The sequence below is a fragment of the Microtus pennsylvanicus genome, chromosome 10, assembly GCF_037038515.1.
Source record: "Microtus pennsylvanicus isolate mMicPen1 chromosome 10, mMicPen1.hap1, whole genome shotgun sequence".
In the NCBI taxonomy this organism is placed as follows: Eukaryota; Metazoa; Chordata; class Mammalia; order Rodentia; family Cricetidae; genus Microtus; species Microtus pennsylvanicus.
In genome coordinates this window covers 55,600,245-55,616,791 of record NC_134588.1, presented here as the reverse complement: position 1 = coordinate 55,616,791, position 16,547 = coordinate 55,600,245, and the positions used below count along the sequence as shown (strand labels likewise).

The following is a 16,547-nucleotide window of genomic DNA, read 5'->3' as shown; positions in this document are numbered from 1 at the left end:
CTAGTGCTGTATTTACTTAAAATACTGTTTTTAGACCAACAGTAGTACCACTGTAACTTTAGAAATCGTTGAAAATGTACTAAATAAAAATTTTCAAGATGTCCAGGTATCTTCTAGGAACATTTTACCATTTTGTTCTGTCCATTCCCTTCCTTCTTCGTGTGTATGCATCTGCCTTTAACCTTCCAAGGTCTGGATTATAGGCATATGTTATTTATTGTGCCTAATCATATATTTGATCTTTTTACAGTAACAAGTTTTTAAGCATATTTTCCCCGTTGTATAAGATTTATCCATTTCTTTACTCTGTTTGTATTGCACAGTTCCTTGCTTTCTGAACTCAAACTGAGGAAATAAATGATTTTGAATAATGCAGGATACTTTATGTGCATTATAAGGTAGAAACTAACAGTAGAAGTGTGAAATGTTTGAGAGACATGTAAATGTCTTAGCTTCATATTGTTATCACTAAACATTTTAGCAAACACCATGAGGTTCCTCTGACAGGTTCCTCTGACAAATATTTTTTAGGGCTATATTTTTAATGTCATATTTCACATTTTAGGCCTATTTCTTGTCAAATGAGAATATATCATCTGCTTTTATTTTTTAACCCTCATAATGCAATCAATTAATTCATACTAGAAGTTGTGTTAGCACCACTATTTCTACAGTTGGTTAAATTTTGACCCAGAAGTTACCTTGCCCATAAGGCGGTGTGTGTCAACAAACTGAACCCAACTGTTTTCTGAAGGATAGGAATCCAAAAGAAACCTAGTTAGAAGTTGGAATTGAGGATTCTCTCAGCCCCTTTTGCTGGTACTGCTCATGACATGTTTTTCCCAAAATACATAAAAGGTTGGACTTTTTTCTATAATGGAGATTATTTCTTTCTTTCAATAATCTGTTCCATGTTTCCTTAAAACCACACTGTGGCTTTACTTGGTTAAGAATTTCAACAAGATAATTTCATTGGATCTGCTCACCTGGGCCCATGTAACTAGTAATGGTTGACTGAAAGTAAATGGATGTGAGCGTCTCACCTCACCTTTACTTCCCTCTTGAAACATGACTATCTGACAATAGACCAAATATGAGCAGTGATTTTTAACCTCTACAGACTCACTGATAACGTTTCATAGAGGTTCTAATAGTTCTCCTCTGATGATTTGTCATGGCATGAAGTCATGACTCTAGACTGTCTAAATGCGTTAAGAGCTTTAAACTCACACATGGAGGTGTCTCCCCTCCATCTTTACTGTATTTACTTGATGACATTTTTGGGGGAAGAGGGAGGATGTTGAGACAGGTGTAGCTTTGGGCCTGTCCTGGAATTATCTCTTAGAGACCAGCTGGTCTTGCTCACAGAGATCTGCCTGCCTCTGCCTTCCGAATGCTGGGATTAAAAGCATGCACCACCACACCGGCTTTTGATGACATTTTCTTCAAATGTGCTTAGGTTGGTTGGTGTCACTATTATATTACTAAATATTTTCTTGCTCTTTATTTTTTTGCTCAGACGTTGCTTGTTGGAGAGATGGTGGTAAGTCTGCTGGCACACCTTCCTCTGATCAGGATGAAAAGCAACTTGGCCAGGATGAAAGCACGGCCATAACATCAGAACAAAACGATATTCTCAAAGTGGTAGAAAAGAGGATAGCTTGTGGTCCTCCACAGGCCAAACTGAATGGACAACAGCCTCCCCTTGCTTCTCAATATAGAGCTATGATGCCTCCATATGTGAGTATTGCTAAACATGCTAGCACTTAAATATTCTACTCTGGGATGCAAGAAGAAAACTGGACTAAGGGAAAAAGAAAGTGTGGGTCCTTGGTCTCATTAACATCTAACTAAAAAATTAATTATAAGTATAAGGAAGCAAATCACATGTATCTGCAGCACAGGTAGGTTTATCATTAATCACATATTTTTACAGTACATTACACTCAACATTGGATCCATGGGTCAATAAAGAAGCATATATCGCATATCCGGTATTTAGGAGGCAAAAACGAGTTTAGCACTATGAATTTGGAGACAGACTGTTCTACATGAGTTCCATGACAGCCAGGCCTACATAGCTAAACCCTTAAAAACAGAGAAGCACATATATTAATTGTTATATCACAGCTTTTAATTGTCGAAATAATAATTTTAGTATAATAGTTTTTGTATCTGTGTGTACTTTGGATTATGGATTTAAAACTTTTTTTTCCTGAAAAGAGGTTCATAGAATTTATTAAATCGCCCAAGCAGTAGTTTATAGCTAGGGGGAATAAAGTTAAAGACTGTCTAAATTCTAATTAAGTTTTTAAATCTATAGTGTGGTCTTTTTTGACACTATATTTGTATGAAATGCAAGCAGATTTAAAAATTAGCCTTATCTCAGGCTACTGAGTGATGAGGTTATAGACATGCTCTGTTATGGCTTCCTTACTTAATTTTTACAGAAAAACAGTGATAAATGCCCATTCTCCATGATTTTAGGTTATGAAAGCAATCATGGATACTGTATTTAATTTGCAGGTTTTAGTTAGTTACTTTCAAAAGGAGACCACACTAATAAAGTATATAGTGTCATTAATGCAGCTAAAATTAAAAAATGAATTCTTAGCACAGTAGTGGTGGCACATGCCTTACCTTTAAATCCCAGCACTTGGGAGGCAGAGGAAGGCAAATTTCTTGAGTTTGAGGCTAGCCTGGTCTACCGAGCTAGTTCCAGGACAGCTAGGTTTGTTACACAGAGAAACCTTTTCCAAAAAATAAAAATAAATAAAAAAAATTTTTAATTAAATATTAGGTCATTGTTAGGGTCCAGGCAATAATTGATTGGGGGGCGGGATCAGTTCATATTTCTTGTTATGGATCGTGGTACCTGTGTCTGTCTCTTTTATTTTTTCTTTCATTGTTTTATGTTTGAATTGTAAGTTGTTTGTGCTCTGTTTCTTTTTCCTGTCATGTTTAAACCATTCTAGAAAAGCAGAGAGAGGGAAATGAATTTTCAAATATTTTTTTTAAGGGTTACAGTTCATTATGCATGGGGCCCTGATCTTTACTCTATGAGGCTGAAAAATGACATCCTAAGAAGTATAAGAGTATGATTTAAAAAAAAATCTTTATAAATTGACCTGATCTTAAAAAATGATTACACTCTTGCCTCTTCATTTTTAAATTTTGCTTATAGTTTTTTGAGCTTCCAGGTTTGAATGTTGGAATGTAAAAGCAAAGGAAAGAGAGAAGGCTTCACTACCAGTTGCCTCTGATTCTGGTTGAAATAGTGTTCTACTTGTTATGAAAAGCAAATGTCTTTATTGAGAATTTAGGGGTTGCTTCTGCAATTAATGTATGAGAGACTCTAAATTTTAAGAAATAAGCTAGAAAAGATTAATCATGTCTGGATAATCAAACTTAAGATGATTTGCCTTACATGCTGCAGCCAAAACTCCTGTTTCCTCAAAAGTTCATAGTTGAATCTGGTGTTTAATTTGACCTTATTTCAACCCTATTTAGTAGGAACATTTTCTTTGAAAGCATAGTCATACATACACAGCCCTTTTCAAGTATAATTTCCTTATGTAAAAAGATTTTTGTTTTTGTCGTAAGATTTTTTTTTTAACAGAAGCTAGTCTGATTCAGGATACATGTAGAGTATTTAAGATACACAATTGATATTATATGATTTGGCTGTGTGTCTGTAAATGAATAAGACTTCTTGAGACTGTCCCTTAGTTGTCAGTGTTTTTATAACCTACCCCCAATCCTCCCCCCCTTTTAAAGCTTTCCTTTTCAAAGCTGAGATCCCACAAAAATCAACTTGACTTTTTTTCAGGTTTTAATTTATTATGTAATCTGTGTAGTAACTTCGCTGAGAACCTGTTTTCTATGCCATGCTTAATGTCTTTCAGGGTGCTCCTTTACCCATCTCTTTCCCTAATTTCCCTTTCTGTAATCTGAAGTGAGTTCTTTTTTATCAGTATATCTTTCCAGATTCAAAATTTCATTACACAAAATTCCTACTTGAATAAGACTTTCTGGGGTTCATGTATTATGAATTTGTGACTTACTTTTTTTGTTAATGCATAAACTATAATTAAATTAATGAGATAGATTCTTCACATGCCCTAGTTAATACTTTTATGTTACAATTTTGGGGGGATGGGATGTGAGGGGCATGTCTTTTAAGCAGGCAGATCTGTGAGTTTACAACCAGCTGTTTTAATAGCCTTTAAAACAAAAGAGTTTCTGATATCATTGTTCCTTTAAATGGTTTGTTGCTAAAGTGGTTTGTTAGTGAGGATGAGTGGTGTCTTTATTAGCAAAGTTGATTATTCACATCATTTGCTTTAATCATTCATACTGAATTTGTATATCATTACTTAATAAATGTCTTGTTTTCTTCACAGATGTTTCAGCAGTACCCAAGGATGGCATATCCTCCTCTACATGGTCCCATGAGGTTTCCACCTTCTTTATCTGAAACAAACAAGTAAGAATATTAACGCCTGCAAGAGATATGTGCATATTAACGTTTTTTTTTAACGTTGGGTGTCCCTTTTTCTGTTCTCACAAGGACAATTGCTCTTAAATAATAAGCTGCCTCTTTTAAGATAAAACTAAAATACTTCAGTAGTTGAGAAATCTAATTGACAGAAAATTCTGAATGCAGATAAACATGATTCTAAAACCAGTGATAATTATTTCTCCCCTTTTCTTGTCATGTTTGTCACCCCATTCTCCACTTAATGTGAGATTTTTAGTATCCTCTTAAATAATGCATTTTAAATGAGTTTTCTGCTATTTCAGCTACTAATTATATAATGTTTTCTTGAGTCATGTCTGTATATCTTTCTATAGAAAACACTAATGTTGAATTGAAATGAATTAAATTCCAGTGCTTTAATACTCTATATTCAATATAATTAAAACGTGCATTTTTTTTTCTCCGCAATCCCATCATTAGAGGCCTTCGAGGAAGAGGTCCTCCTCCTTCGTGGGCTTCTGAGCCTGAACGCCCGTCCATCCTTAGTGCCTCTGAACTGAAGGAGCTTGATAAATTTGATAACCTTGATGCTGAAGCTGATGAAGGATGGGCAGGTAAGAAACAAAATTCATTGGGCGTTTTAAGCTGATTCGTGTTTAGATTAACATAATTGGTGTCTTTTAAGGCCCATCTACATTTTCATTCATTTAACAGGTGCTCAGATGGAAGTAGATTATACAGAACAGCTGAATTTCAGTGATGACGATGAACAAGGAAGTAGTAGTCCTAAAGAGAACAGCAGGTAACTCATGACATTTTTGCTATTAACAGTGTGGTTTTTGCTGACAGAACATGAGCTGTTTCTGCAGGGAAGTTTTATTCATAGACATTTGGGTTTGTATATAAAATTTCTTCATTTTTCTCTCAGAGAATTACTGAGTTTAAGCCTATTATTGAGTTTAAAATTAATTAATACCGTACAACTAATCAAGGAATTAAGGTTTGGTACTTCTTTAAAAGGTACATTTTTAAAAGGCTGTTTGGATACTCAGTGTCTAACTGCAGATGAGTATCTGGCACCATTTTACAGGCATAACCACAAAAAAATTCCTTAGACTACTTAGTTGCTTTGGATTCTTGATTTTTTTTTAAGTGCTTTGGAAAATTGGGGCCTTTTATTTTATCTCTTTGATTTATTACTCTTGCAGGGGCATCCAAATAAAGAATATATGGGTTAATGTATATTAAAGAGTTAGGCTTTTACATGTCCAGTTGGTAATTTTCCCAGCCATGGCATTGTAGTATGTTCTAGTTTCATTATTAATCATCTGTGAGATACCTGTGGTGTGGTGTTTTTTTAAATAGAATAATTTATTTTCCTTACTGAACCAGAATAAATTAGAATATAGTCAGTAATAGTTCTAATATCACTTATTTACATTCAGGGGATTTTTTTTGAGAGGACAGAAAAAGAAAAAAATGGTATGATAGATTCATTTGTATCACAGATGAGTATCTAGTTGAAGCAGCTGCCGTAGTGCTATGTTAGTTATACTTTGATAGTTAGTGAATTTGCTAGTCTCAAACCACTACAGAAACATAGTGTGTATTACTGAATGAATTAACATTACTGTGTCACAAACCTATCATTGCCTTACACGTTTTCTTCCCCTGAAATCATATGTAAAACATTTTTTCTTTTTTACACAGAGAAAAGTCATTTGCTTGTGGTGTAATTCTTATACTTTGCTTTTTTGATTTCTTCTCCATTTTGTTTTTTAAGTGAGGATCAAAGTTCAAAAACACCTGAAAGCACAGAAAACCGAAAAGAAGTAGATGAAGCTGCTGGCACAAAATCATCTTCTCAGATACCTGCTCAGCCTCCAGTAGCAAAAAGTCCTTATGGGAAGGGACCTCCATTTAATCAGGTTTGTTGGAGCCGTGCAAATTCTTGCCATTACCAGTATTTTGGCTGAATTAATCTTAGGGTCAAAACTGGAGGTGCTTGGGAAAGGGAGGGGTCATGTGGTTTGCAGGCAGGAGTGGGGTAGTAATGGTAGTTTTGTGTTATTGTTTATTTGATGCTGAACTGTCAGGCATATGTCACAGTACTTGACTGGGACTCTGTATTTCTTTGTTTTTCATTAAACCTGAATCTTTTCTGCTTTCTGTTTTTATTGCCTGTTAATTGGAATTATTGATATGGTAGCTAAAATTATTAAACCAAAGTTTAGGCTTCACTTTTGTCTTCTTTATCAAGACAAGTCAGAGTAGAGGGATTATTTTCTCAAAATAAAATGAGATGCTTTACTGTTTACTGAATATTTTATAAATCTTGGTACTTAAGTATGAGAGTATACATTGTCTTTGTAGAGAAATCATATGTAGAAAACGGAGGTGCAAGCCTTTAATCCCAGCACTTAGGAAGTAGAAGCAGGTGGATCTCTTGAGTTCAAGGACAGCCAGGGCTACATAGTGAGACCCTGACTTGGGGATGAGGGAAAGAAAGAAAATAGAGTTTTTTCTATTTTCTTTACAACACCCAAGTTATTCTGAAAACAGATTGTGAAAGAAGAGAAATATGGAGAAAGGGTATGTTTTGATCTTATCTATGAGTAGAAATGGTGTAGCAATGACTATACTGCAAACTGAAAGGGGGTTTATTCAAGAAATTTATTGTAATTCTTAATTAGGAATCATTGTGTAGGCAGCATATGTTTGAATTTGTACAAAACAGACGGAAGAACATACCGTCACTAAGCTAAAAGGAGCAAGCAGGCAATCATTTACATAGACTGTCCTGAACTGGCAGCCTGGAGAGTGATTCTGTAGAAAGTCATTTTACAGTGACTCTTAATAAAATGAAGACAGGGCTGATTGGTTGGCTGTGAACAGTCTTGTGTTCTCATTAAGAAAAGTAGTACAGTGCAACATAAGTATTTTGGCTAATTTTTTAATCTTTTGTTCTTCATTACAGGAACGTGGACCTTCCTCACACTTGCCACCCCCTCCCAAGTTGCTTGCACAACAGGTAGATTTTTAGATAAGTGTTGGAGAGTTGTATGCTGTGTCTGGTTTGTTTATGCTTTTCTTTTGATAATAATAACTTTTATAAAAAATATTGTATATTGTTCGCTGTGACTTTGACGTGTTTTTATTCTAGGTCTTTTCAGCACTCTTATCTAACAACCACAATGGGATGAGAGGCACCCAGCTGATAGCTTTCCGTTTCACACTGGTAGTCTGTCTTCCTGCTGTCCTTGCTTCTAAGGGTAGCCATTTACTTCTTCCCTGGTCAGTCATTAGTTACCTCCACTCCCATGAATACATGTGCATTCACACATGTACACGCTTATTCCATTTTCAAATAGATTAAATTTCCAAATACTAATGTAATAAATAACATACTAAATTATGTTAAGAAAAAGCACTTTATAACAATAATGCAAATAGCTCATCAAAATAATTTTAGCTTCACAAAGGAAGATACTGTGAGTGTGGTCTGTGACTGAAGTGCTTGCTATATGTACCTGAGGATATGAATGCAAATGGCCAGAATACACACACACATACACAGGGGAATTTATTCATGTATGTGATGCGCCCAGTGATGAACAACAGTGACATCTATTTTAAATAAGGTACAGGCCAAAGAACCTGTGTTGTTCTTTGACCTCTGTACACATTCTTTGCTCATAAGTAATGAGCACATTCATGTATATCATATATACACACATTCACAAAGAATATGTGAGTGGCCAGTAAGCACATGGAAATGGTTTTGTATCTTTTAATAACTATGGTATACAAATTTAAACAACAGTGATATTTTTCCTACGCATCCATCATTGTCATATAGTAATAAGGATGTAGGATAGCTTGTACACATGGTACAGTGCTCTGAAATCTGTAAACCTTCGTGAATAGTGCAGGAGGGCAGCTTGGCAGCTTCTTGTTAAGGAAACATGACTTGAGAGTGTCACTGTTAGTTCTTTATTAAAGAGAAATGAATGAAAATATACACATTTGTGTGTTTTTAACTCTTGTATTTACTTAGACTAAGAGCAAACTAGGATAAACATGTGTCATAGTTTCCTGTACCAGTAGTAGAATACTAAACGGCAGTAAAGTGGTATAAGCCACCATAAAATAACCTTCAAACCGTTACAGTGCACTGAAGAAAACAGCACCAAAGACACAACTTTCTCTGCTTCAGTGAAATTCTAGGACAGGGAAAACTGTTATGGTTAAGGTATTTTTGATACCTGGGTGGTAGCAGAAGTGTGAGAAAATAAGTTTCCTGTGTCTATCATATCCTTTTGTAAAATTATTTCTAGTTTTTTAGCTTGTCTCTGATCTGTAGATGAAGCCATGAAAAGAGATTTATAATTTATATAAGTATACTGGTAAACTTTCAGTTTTATATGTTGAGAATCTTGAGTTTTATTGTTTCTTTATATTTTTAGCCCTTCATGTGCTTTTCCTCATCCTATCTTTGCAGGTTTCCAGCTATGTTGTTAAGCTTTTTAGTCATCATTTGAAAGCATCCATGAAAATCCTATCACTCACATGCTCCTCTAACTCTCTATTGTCTTCTGGAATCTGTTATCTCTCTTCCCAGACTGAGTTTTGAGAATTTACTTAGGGCGATTTCTTTGATAGCCATCCCTTCCATCTTGTTTCTTGTCCTGTAGTTCATCTTGCTGACCCTATTTCTTTTTATTTTAATGTATATGCTTTGGCAGGAGAATTAATTTCTTTTTTCTCTCTCAATGGACCCTTTCCACCTCTCCATATTTATGGCAACTAACATTGGTCAAAAAAAGTTATCAGGATAAATGAGATGGCTCGGTGGATAAAGGTGCTTTCTGCCAAGCTTGATAACCTGAGTACTCTGGGGAATCCGTTTAATAGAATAATAAGAGAACTGATTCCCACAGGTTGTTCTCTGACCGCCAAATGTACATATATGCACACACAAAGAGATATTTTAAAAAGTTAGTCCAAAAATTGAATTCTCGTCTTTGTTTGGAATTTTGGTCTTTCAGCATCCCCCACCTCCAGATCGACAGTTACCTGGAAGACAAGGCCCTTTTCCTTCAAAGCCTCAAGTACCTGATAATGATGAGATCTGGAAGCAAAGACGGAAACAACAATCTGAAATATCTGCAGCAGTGGAGCGTGCTCGTAAACGGCGTGAGGAGGAAGAGAGACGAATGGAGGAACAGAGGAAGGCAGCGTGTGCAGAGAAATTGAAACAGCTAGACGAGAAGCTTGGTATCATAGAAAAACAACCATCTCCAGAGGAACTCAGAGAAAGGGAGAGAGAGAAGGAGAGAGAAAGAGAGAAAGAACTTGAAAAAGAAAAAGAACAGGAACGCGAGAAGGAAAGGGAACGAGAGCTCGAGAAAGAGCAGGAAAAACAGAAAGAAATGGAGAAGGAAAGGGAACGAGAGAAAGAGTTAGAACAACAGAGAGAAAAGGAACAAGAATTGCAAAGGATGAGAGAACAGGAGAAAGAGGGTGAGTTGAAGGAAAAGGAGAAAGAAGAAAAAGTCGAACCCCAAGAGCCCATTTTAGAGCCTGTGACAGAAAAACAAGAAAGTGAAAACAGCTGTAATAAAGGTATGATATTTGGCCCACATTTTATAAATAGTTCATCTGTTCTACTTTATTTGTGGAGATTAACACAATCTTTATTTGTGGAGATTAGAAGCAGGTTTTTGCATATACTTGTGACATGGCATTCTCTAGAATATATGGAACTGGTTTTCCTTTGGGGAAAAAACATTCATATCTGACATGAATACTAGTCACCCCCTTGTAAGTTTGTTTTTAGCATAGCTAGTGAGTGATCTACACCGAGTTCTTCATATTTGTTCAGATGCACTAGTTTTGGTCATTACACTTTCCATTAGTTCAGTATTTGGGGCGAGGTACATCGGTTTTTGTTTAGATAGGGTAGCCGGCCTGAAAATTGCTGTGTAGACCAGGCTGGCCTCAAACTCAGAAATCTGCCTCTATCTCCTGAGGACTGGGATTAAAGGTGTATACTACCTCACTTGACTCTGCTTTCTTAATACATATAGGTCACTTGGTTTTCATGTGGCTCATAACATGCATATATTTAGTATCACATTAATATTTATTGAAATAAATGGGAAGTATTTGGACCTGAGTATTTATTATGAATATATTTGTGTATTGAAAGATTTGAATCTATGATCTCTGTAAAGTCCATAGAATCTGTTTTGATAGGATTATCTTGTACTATTTCTTTGAGCAGAAGAGGAACCAGTTTTCACTAGACAGGACAGCAACCGCAGTGAAAAGGAGACCACACAAGTGGCACAGGAAGTAGAACCTGAATCAGGGTCTCAGCCCCGACCTGCTGTATTATCTGGCTATTTCAAACAGTTTCAGAAGTCATTGCCACCACGATTTCAGCGACAGCAGGTAATAGTAAAATCAGAAATACTTCACCACTTACGTGTGATTGAAAATACTATTGTTCAGTTTTCTGATAATTAAATAAAACAGAAACATTAAGCATAGAAACTTTCCTTATTTTTTTTTTCAGTACACTTGTTGAGAATTGGTTTTACTTTGACTTTCTTTTTAATGCCACTTTATCTTAAGTTTTATTTATATATACCTCTTCCACTTCTAGGAAATGAAGAGTTGCTCATGTCCATTATAAGAAAGTACATTTTTTTTAATCTTTTGCCAGCTCTGTGCTAATTGTCTTTGTCTTTAAATATCACAAAACACCATTGTTTTCAAATACAAATGATTGTATTAATTGATCATAAGTAGAAACCTTAAACATGTGTGATTTTTCTTATCCAGGAACAGATGAAACAACAACAGTGGCAGCAACAGCAGCAGCAGCAGCAGCAAGGTGTACTTCCACAAACTGTTCCTTCACAACCATCTAATGGTTCAGTCCCTCCTCCACCACACAGGCCTCTTTATCAGCCAATGCAGCCCCACCCTCAGCATTTGGCTTCTATGGGTTTTGATCCAAGGTGGCTCATGATGCAGTCCTATATGGATCCTCGAATGATATCAGGAAGGCCTGCTATGGATATTCCACCTATTCATCCTGGTATGTTGATAGTGGTTTGTCTTGGGTTTTTATTTGTATTGTTTTGATTTTTTTGTTTTGGCTTTTATCCTTTCATACTCTTTTTGTCATAATTCCCTCAGTATTAGAAACCTATTAGGACCTAGAACCTCTAGGTCTTTATCATAATGTTATAGCTTTTAGTGTAGGCATTGGTGCCAGCTGTCTGACAAGAACAAAGTGCTAGCTCTTTCCATTTTATAGATGTATTTTAAATTTTTGAGATAGAAATTATTCTTGCTAAAATCTTACTAATATTCTCACTCGGCCAAATATTTCAGCATTTGAATTTTATCTCTGCATATGTATCCCTTTCTTTGAGTTCCTTCATTTACCATTTTTAACACTCGAATTTCCTCGTAGATTAGCCAAAAGTACGTTAGTTAGTCCTTTTAAAATAAATCTATTATCAGAATGATACTGTGGACAGTTAGGAGTGATTAAAAAGCTAATCTCAAATTATTTCTGATTCAAAGCATGGTGGCAGATGCCCTTAATCTCAGGACCCTAAAGGCTTGGGCCACAGAATAGTACACTCAGGGCTATCTTGAAGGTTTCGTTTGTGTGTTTATATTTAAATCTCACCTTGATACTAAATATACAGTATTTGACTGCTGGGTTACATATTTTAATAGGATATTAAGCAAATAGGATGAGTAAAATTTTCTGTGGGAAATAATTTTCTCCCAAAAGTTGCCTTATTGGTATGATTCTTTTAGCTGTTTTTAACATACATAATTTTTTGCTTTAAAGTAAAGTGGGCCCATTGTGTTTCCCCCTGGGTTTTGTTCTTACTAAAAAGTTTTAAACAGCAATCAGTCTGTGTGTTTTTATCATGGTTTTGTTTCCCATACTCTGTAATTATTTTGTGTGTGTGAACTTTTTTACAGGAATGATTCCTCCTAAGCCATTAATCAGAAGAGAACAGATAGAAGGGTCACCAAATAGTTCTGAGACATTTGAACATATAGCGCGGTCTGCAAGAGATCACGGAATTTCCCTTTCTGAGCCTCGAATGATGTGGGGGTCAGATCCGTATCATGGCGAGCCTCAGCAGGCAGCTACTCCCAAGTCAGCTGAAGAACCTGGAGATGCTAGGTAATGAATTATTTAAGTGACTAGAGAATTATTAGAATATTGTACTTAAGAAAAAACTTTATAGTCTCTGAAGATCAGTCTAGGGGCCAACAATATTACTCAGGGACAAAGGTGCTTGCCATTAGGCTTCATTCATGGTCAGTCTTTGATGCTTGGAACCTATATGGTGGAAGTAGAGAACCAATTGGTAAAAATTGTCTTTTGATTTATACAGCTGTACCACCACACAAGGTCTTCCCATCTTCTGTCACACACACATGCTAAAAATTTTTTTTTTAAAGATGATCTGATGTCCTATTAATGTGCTTCATTTTTTTCTTTGGACATACTTTTACTTTTTGTTGGGCTGAATTATATGCTTAGACTTAGTAGAGATGTTTTAAAACAACTCTTTACATACATCATATATAAAGTTTACCTTCTTATACAGTCTACCCAGTGGGATGATAAAATTCCTGTAGTGATGAAAAATGAGACATTTTCAGTCGTTAGAGAAAATATGTTAGACTACAAGGTAAAGATAAATAGTAGTTTATAGTGGGGCAGTTGGTGGTAACGCTAATAATCTACAGCCAGAGAGTTGGGTTTTCTTTTATGGGATATAGTTTAATGATTATGTTGTATAGTTATTCATAATTAACTGGAATAGGCTTACTGACATATATTTGCTAGGAAATTGTTTTGGTGCATCAGAAATTCATATCTACATGGTATAAACATTTTTTATTTAGTTGAGATTGTAACACCCATTAGATAACTGTACAAGGCAGTATTACTGCCTGCATTTACATCATTTTATAGAAGAGCTATAGAACTTCATATTGCATGACTGAAATAACCCCATCATCTCTACATTTCAGATTACTTTGAATCCTCTACTAAACCTCATTCTATATTCTACTTGAATGAGTTTGATGACTTTACACACACCTCATTTGTCCCTGAGTAATACTGTCTGTATATCCTGTTTTCATCATTCACTCATTATATAGACCTGCTCTGTTCTTCTCTTTGCTAAGCATTCCGTTTGTGAACAACTGTGTTCTTTGTGGTTAGGGTTCTTTGTTTTATATTTCTTCTTTATAATTTAAAATTGGGGGATTGTGGGAATAATGTTGTGGGGGGTGGGGTATGTGTATGTATATATATATACACACATACATGTGGGAAAGATTGTTTTGTTGGTTATATCTGTGAATTCTCATCATCACAGGCCTGAAACTGCTTTGGACCATGAGCAAATTACTGCTGCTTATTCTGTGGAACATAGTCATCTGGAGACTCATGCAAAAACAGATGTTGTTAGAGACTCAGCTGAAACAGAAGGACAAAAGTTTTTAAGCAGATCAGTAGAAGATGTAAGACCTCACCATGCTGATACAAATGATCAGTCTGCTTGTTTTGAAGTAGTTGATCAAAAGAGCTTACCTAATCCTCCAGAAGAAAGGATCTCGGCACTAGAAAGTCAACCTGCCCGCAAAAGAAGTGTTTCCCATGGGTCTAACCATGCTCAAAAGGCAGAGGAGCAAAGAAATGAGCCCTCTGTCAGCATTCCTAAGGCTACCAGCAGATGTATTGATTCTAAAGAAACTGTGGAAAAGCCAGAGGAGAAGTCAAGAAAAGATGGTTTTCTGAGATCTTCTGAAGGACCAAAACCAGAGAAAATATACAAATCTAAATCAGAAACTCGTTGGGGTCCAAGACCAAGCTCCAGCAGAAGAGAAGAAGGTAATGATAGGCCTGTGAGAAGGTCGGGTCCCATTAAGAAACCTGTGCTTAGAGATATGAAAGAGGAGCGGGAGCAGAGGAAGGAGAAAGAAGGTGAAAAGGTTGAAAAGGTCACTGAAAAAGTTGTTAAAACAGAAAAAACAGAAAAGAAAGATCTTCCTCTGCCCCCACCACCTCCAGCACCAACTCAGACACAGTCACTGGTTCAACCACCAGTTCAGCCAGAACCAGAGAAACTATCATCAACAGAAACTTCAGTTTTGGCACAGAAGCCATCTCCAGATAATGAGAAGCCTTTGGAACCTGTGGCTAGTGTCCAGGTAGAACCCGCAGTTAAAACTGGAAACCAACAAAATGTTGGGCTGCCAACAGTCAAAGAAGAAAAGCAGCCTGAGAAAGTCATGAACAAAGACCTTGGGGCAGAACGACCTCGACCAGATTCTAGACCAACTGTTAAAAAAGAATCCCCTTTACCTTCTAGGACCTACTGGAAAGACGCTAGAGATAGAGAATGGTTTCCAGACCAAGGATATAGAGGCAGAGGCAGAGGAGAATATTACTCCAGAGGCCGAAGTTACAGAGGCTCTTATGGGGGTCGTGGCAGAGGAGGTAGAGGGCATACTCGTGATTATCCTCAGTATAGAGACAGTAAGCCAAGAGTGGAACATGGGCCTTCGGGACCTCTCAGACAACGGGAAGAAAGTGAAACACGAAGTGAGAGTTCCGATTTTGAGGTTGTTCCCAAACGAAGGCGACAGAGAGGTTCGGAGACTGACACAGACAGTGAAGTTCATGAAAGTGCAAGTGACAAGGATAGTTTAAGCAAAGGCAAATTTCCCAAAAGAGAGGAACGGCCTGAAAACAAAAAACCTATTAAACCCCAATCTTTTAAGCCTGAAAATCATGTCCGAATAGATAATAGGCCATTAGAAAAGCCTTATATAAGAGATGAAGATAAATCTAAACCGGGTTTCCTCCCTAAAGGGGAGCCTACAAGGCGAGGTAGAGGAGGAACATTCAGACGAGGTGGAAGGGATCCTGGAGGCCGACCATCACGTCCTGCCACCTTAAGAAGACCTGCTTATCGAGACAATCAATGGAATCCAAGGCAAACAGAACCTCCTAAACCTGAAGATGGAGAGCCACCAAGAAGACACGAGCAGTTTGTGCCTATACCCGCAGATAGACGGCCTCCAAAATTTGAGCGAAAATTTGACCCAGCTAGAGAGAGGCCGCGAAGGCAACGTCCTACCCGACCACCAAGGCAAGATAAGCCGCCTCGATTTAGACGGCTAAGAGAGAGAGAGGCTGCTTCAAAAACAAGTGAGGTGTTGGTACCCACAAATGGCACAGTTAATAATGTCGTTCAAGAACCAGTAAATCCCCCTGGGGACATTTCTGGAAATAAGACACCAGATTTGTCTAATCAAAACTCTTCAGATCAGGCAAATGAAGAATGGGAAACGGCTTCTGAAAGTAGTGATTTTAATGAGAGGCGTGAGAGGGATGAAAAAAAAAATGCTGATGTGAGTTCACAAGCAGTTGTAAAAGCTGGAGAGAATGTTTTGCCTCCCAAAAGGGAAATAGCAAAGAGAAGTTTTTCTAGTCAGAGGCCTGGAGTTGATAGACAGAATCGCCGTGGCAACAATGGCCCACCCAAATCAGGAAGGAATTTCTCAGGTCCTAGGAATGAAAGAAGAAATGGCCCACCATCAAAAAGTGGAAAGAGAGGGTGAGTACTGTGTTTTAGATATAAAACTTGTACCTTTATGAAGGTGAAAAATAGGAAATGTTGGAAGTTGCACAAGGGGCTAATCTAGGTACAGGAACAAGACATTGAACTCCTCAAGTGCTATTCTCTATGCTTGAGAGAATTAAGACTTACTGTGTGTGAGTAATCTTTACATGCTAAGTCACATCTAATAAAGGGCAAATGCTTGTACAGCCAGAAAAGAACATATAGTTTCTTCATTTGTGTGGTGCTCTTGATACTAATGAGTAGCTCTCTTCTTTTCATTTCTCAAGGTGTGTTTTAAGACTTGAATATGTGACAGACATATATCCTGGCACTCTGTGCTGTTTGCTCAAAAGTCCTTACTGAGTTGTCACATTAAT

At 36.8% G+C, this 16,547-nt stretch overlaps 1 protein-coding gene across 10 annotated transcripts in view; it reads left to right on the top strand.

Annotated features, from left to right (window-relative positions):
- The window catches only part of Prrc2c (proline rich coiled-coil 2C), a 71,934-nt gene that overhangs the window by 24,475 nt on the left and 30,912 nt on the right, over nt 1–16,547 (top strand). For all 10 annotated transcript variants that reach the window (XM_075988424.1, XM_075988429.1, XM_075988425.1 and 7 more), the window contains exons 6-16: nt 1,520–1,740; nt 4,404–4,486; nt 4,961–5,094; nt 5,195–5,282; nt 6,264–6,408; nt 7,458–7,511; nt 9,529–10,105; nt 10,767–10,936; nt 11,330–11,588; nt 12,497–12,704; nt 13,918–16,164. In XM_075988424.1, the coding sequence (XP_075844539.1) occupies nt 1,520–1,740; nt 4,404–4,486; nt 4,961–5,094; nt 5,195–5,282; nt 6,264–6,408; nt 7,458–7,511; nt 9,529–10,105; nt 10,767–10,936; nt 11,330–11,588; nt 12,497–12,704; nt 13,918–16,164 (4,186 nt within the window). The remainder of the gene's footprint in view (nt 1–1,519; nt 1,741–4,403; nt 4,487–4,960; nt 5,095–5,194; nt 5,283–6,263; nt 6,409–7,457; nt 7,512–9,528; nt 10,106–10,766; nt 10,937–11,329; nt 11,589–12,496; nt 12,705–13,917; nt 16,165–16,547) is intronic.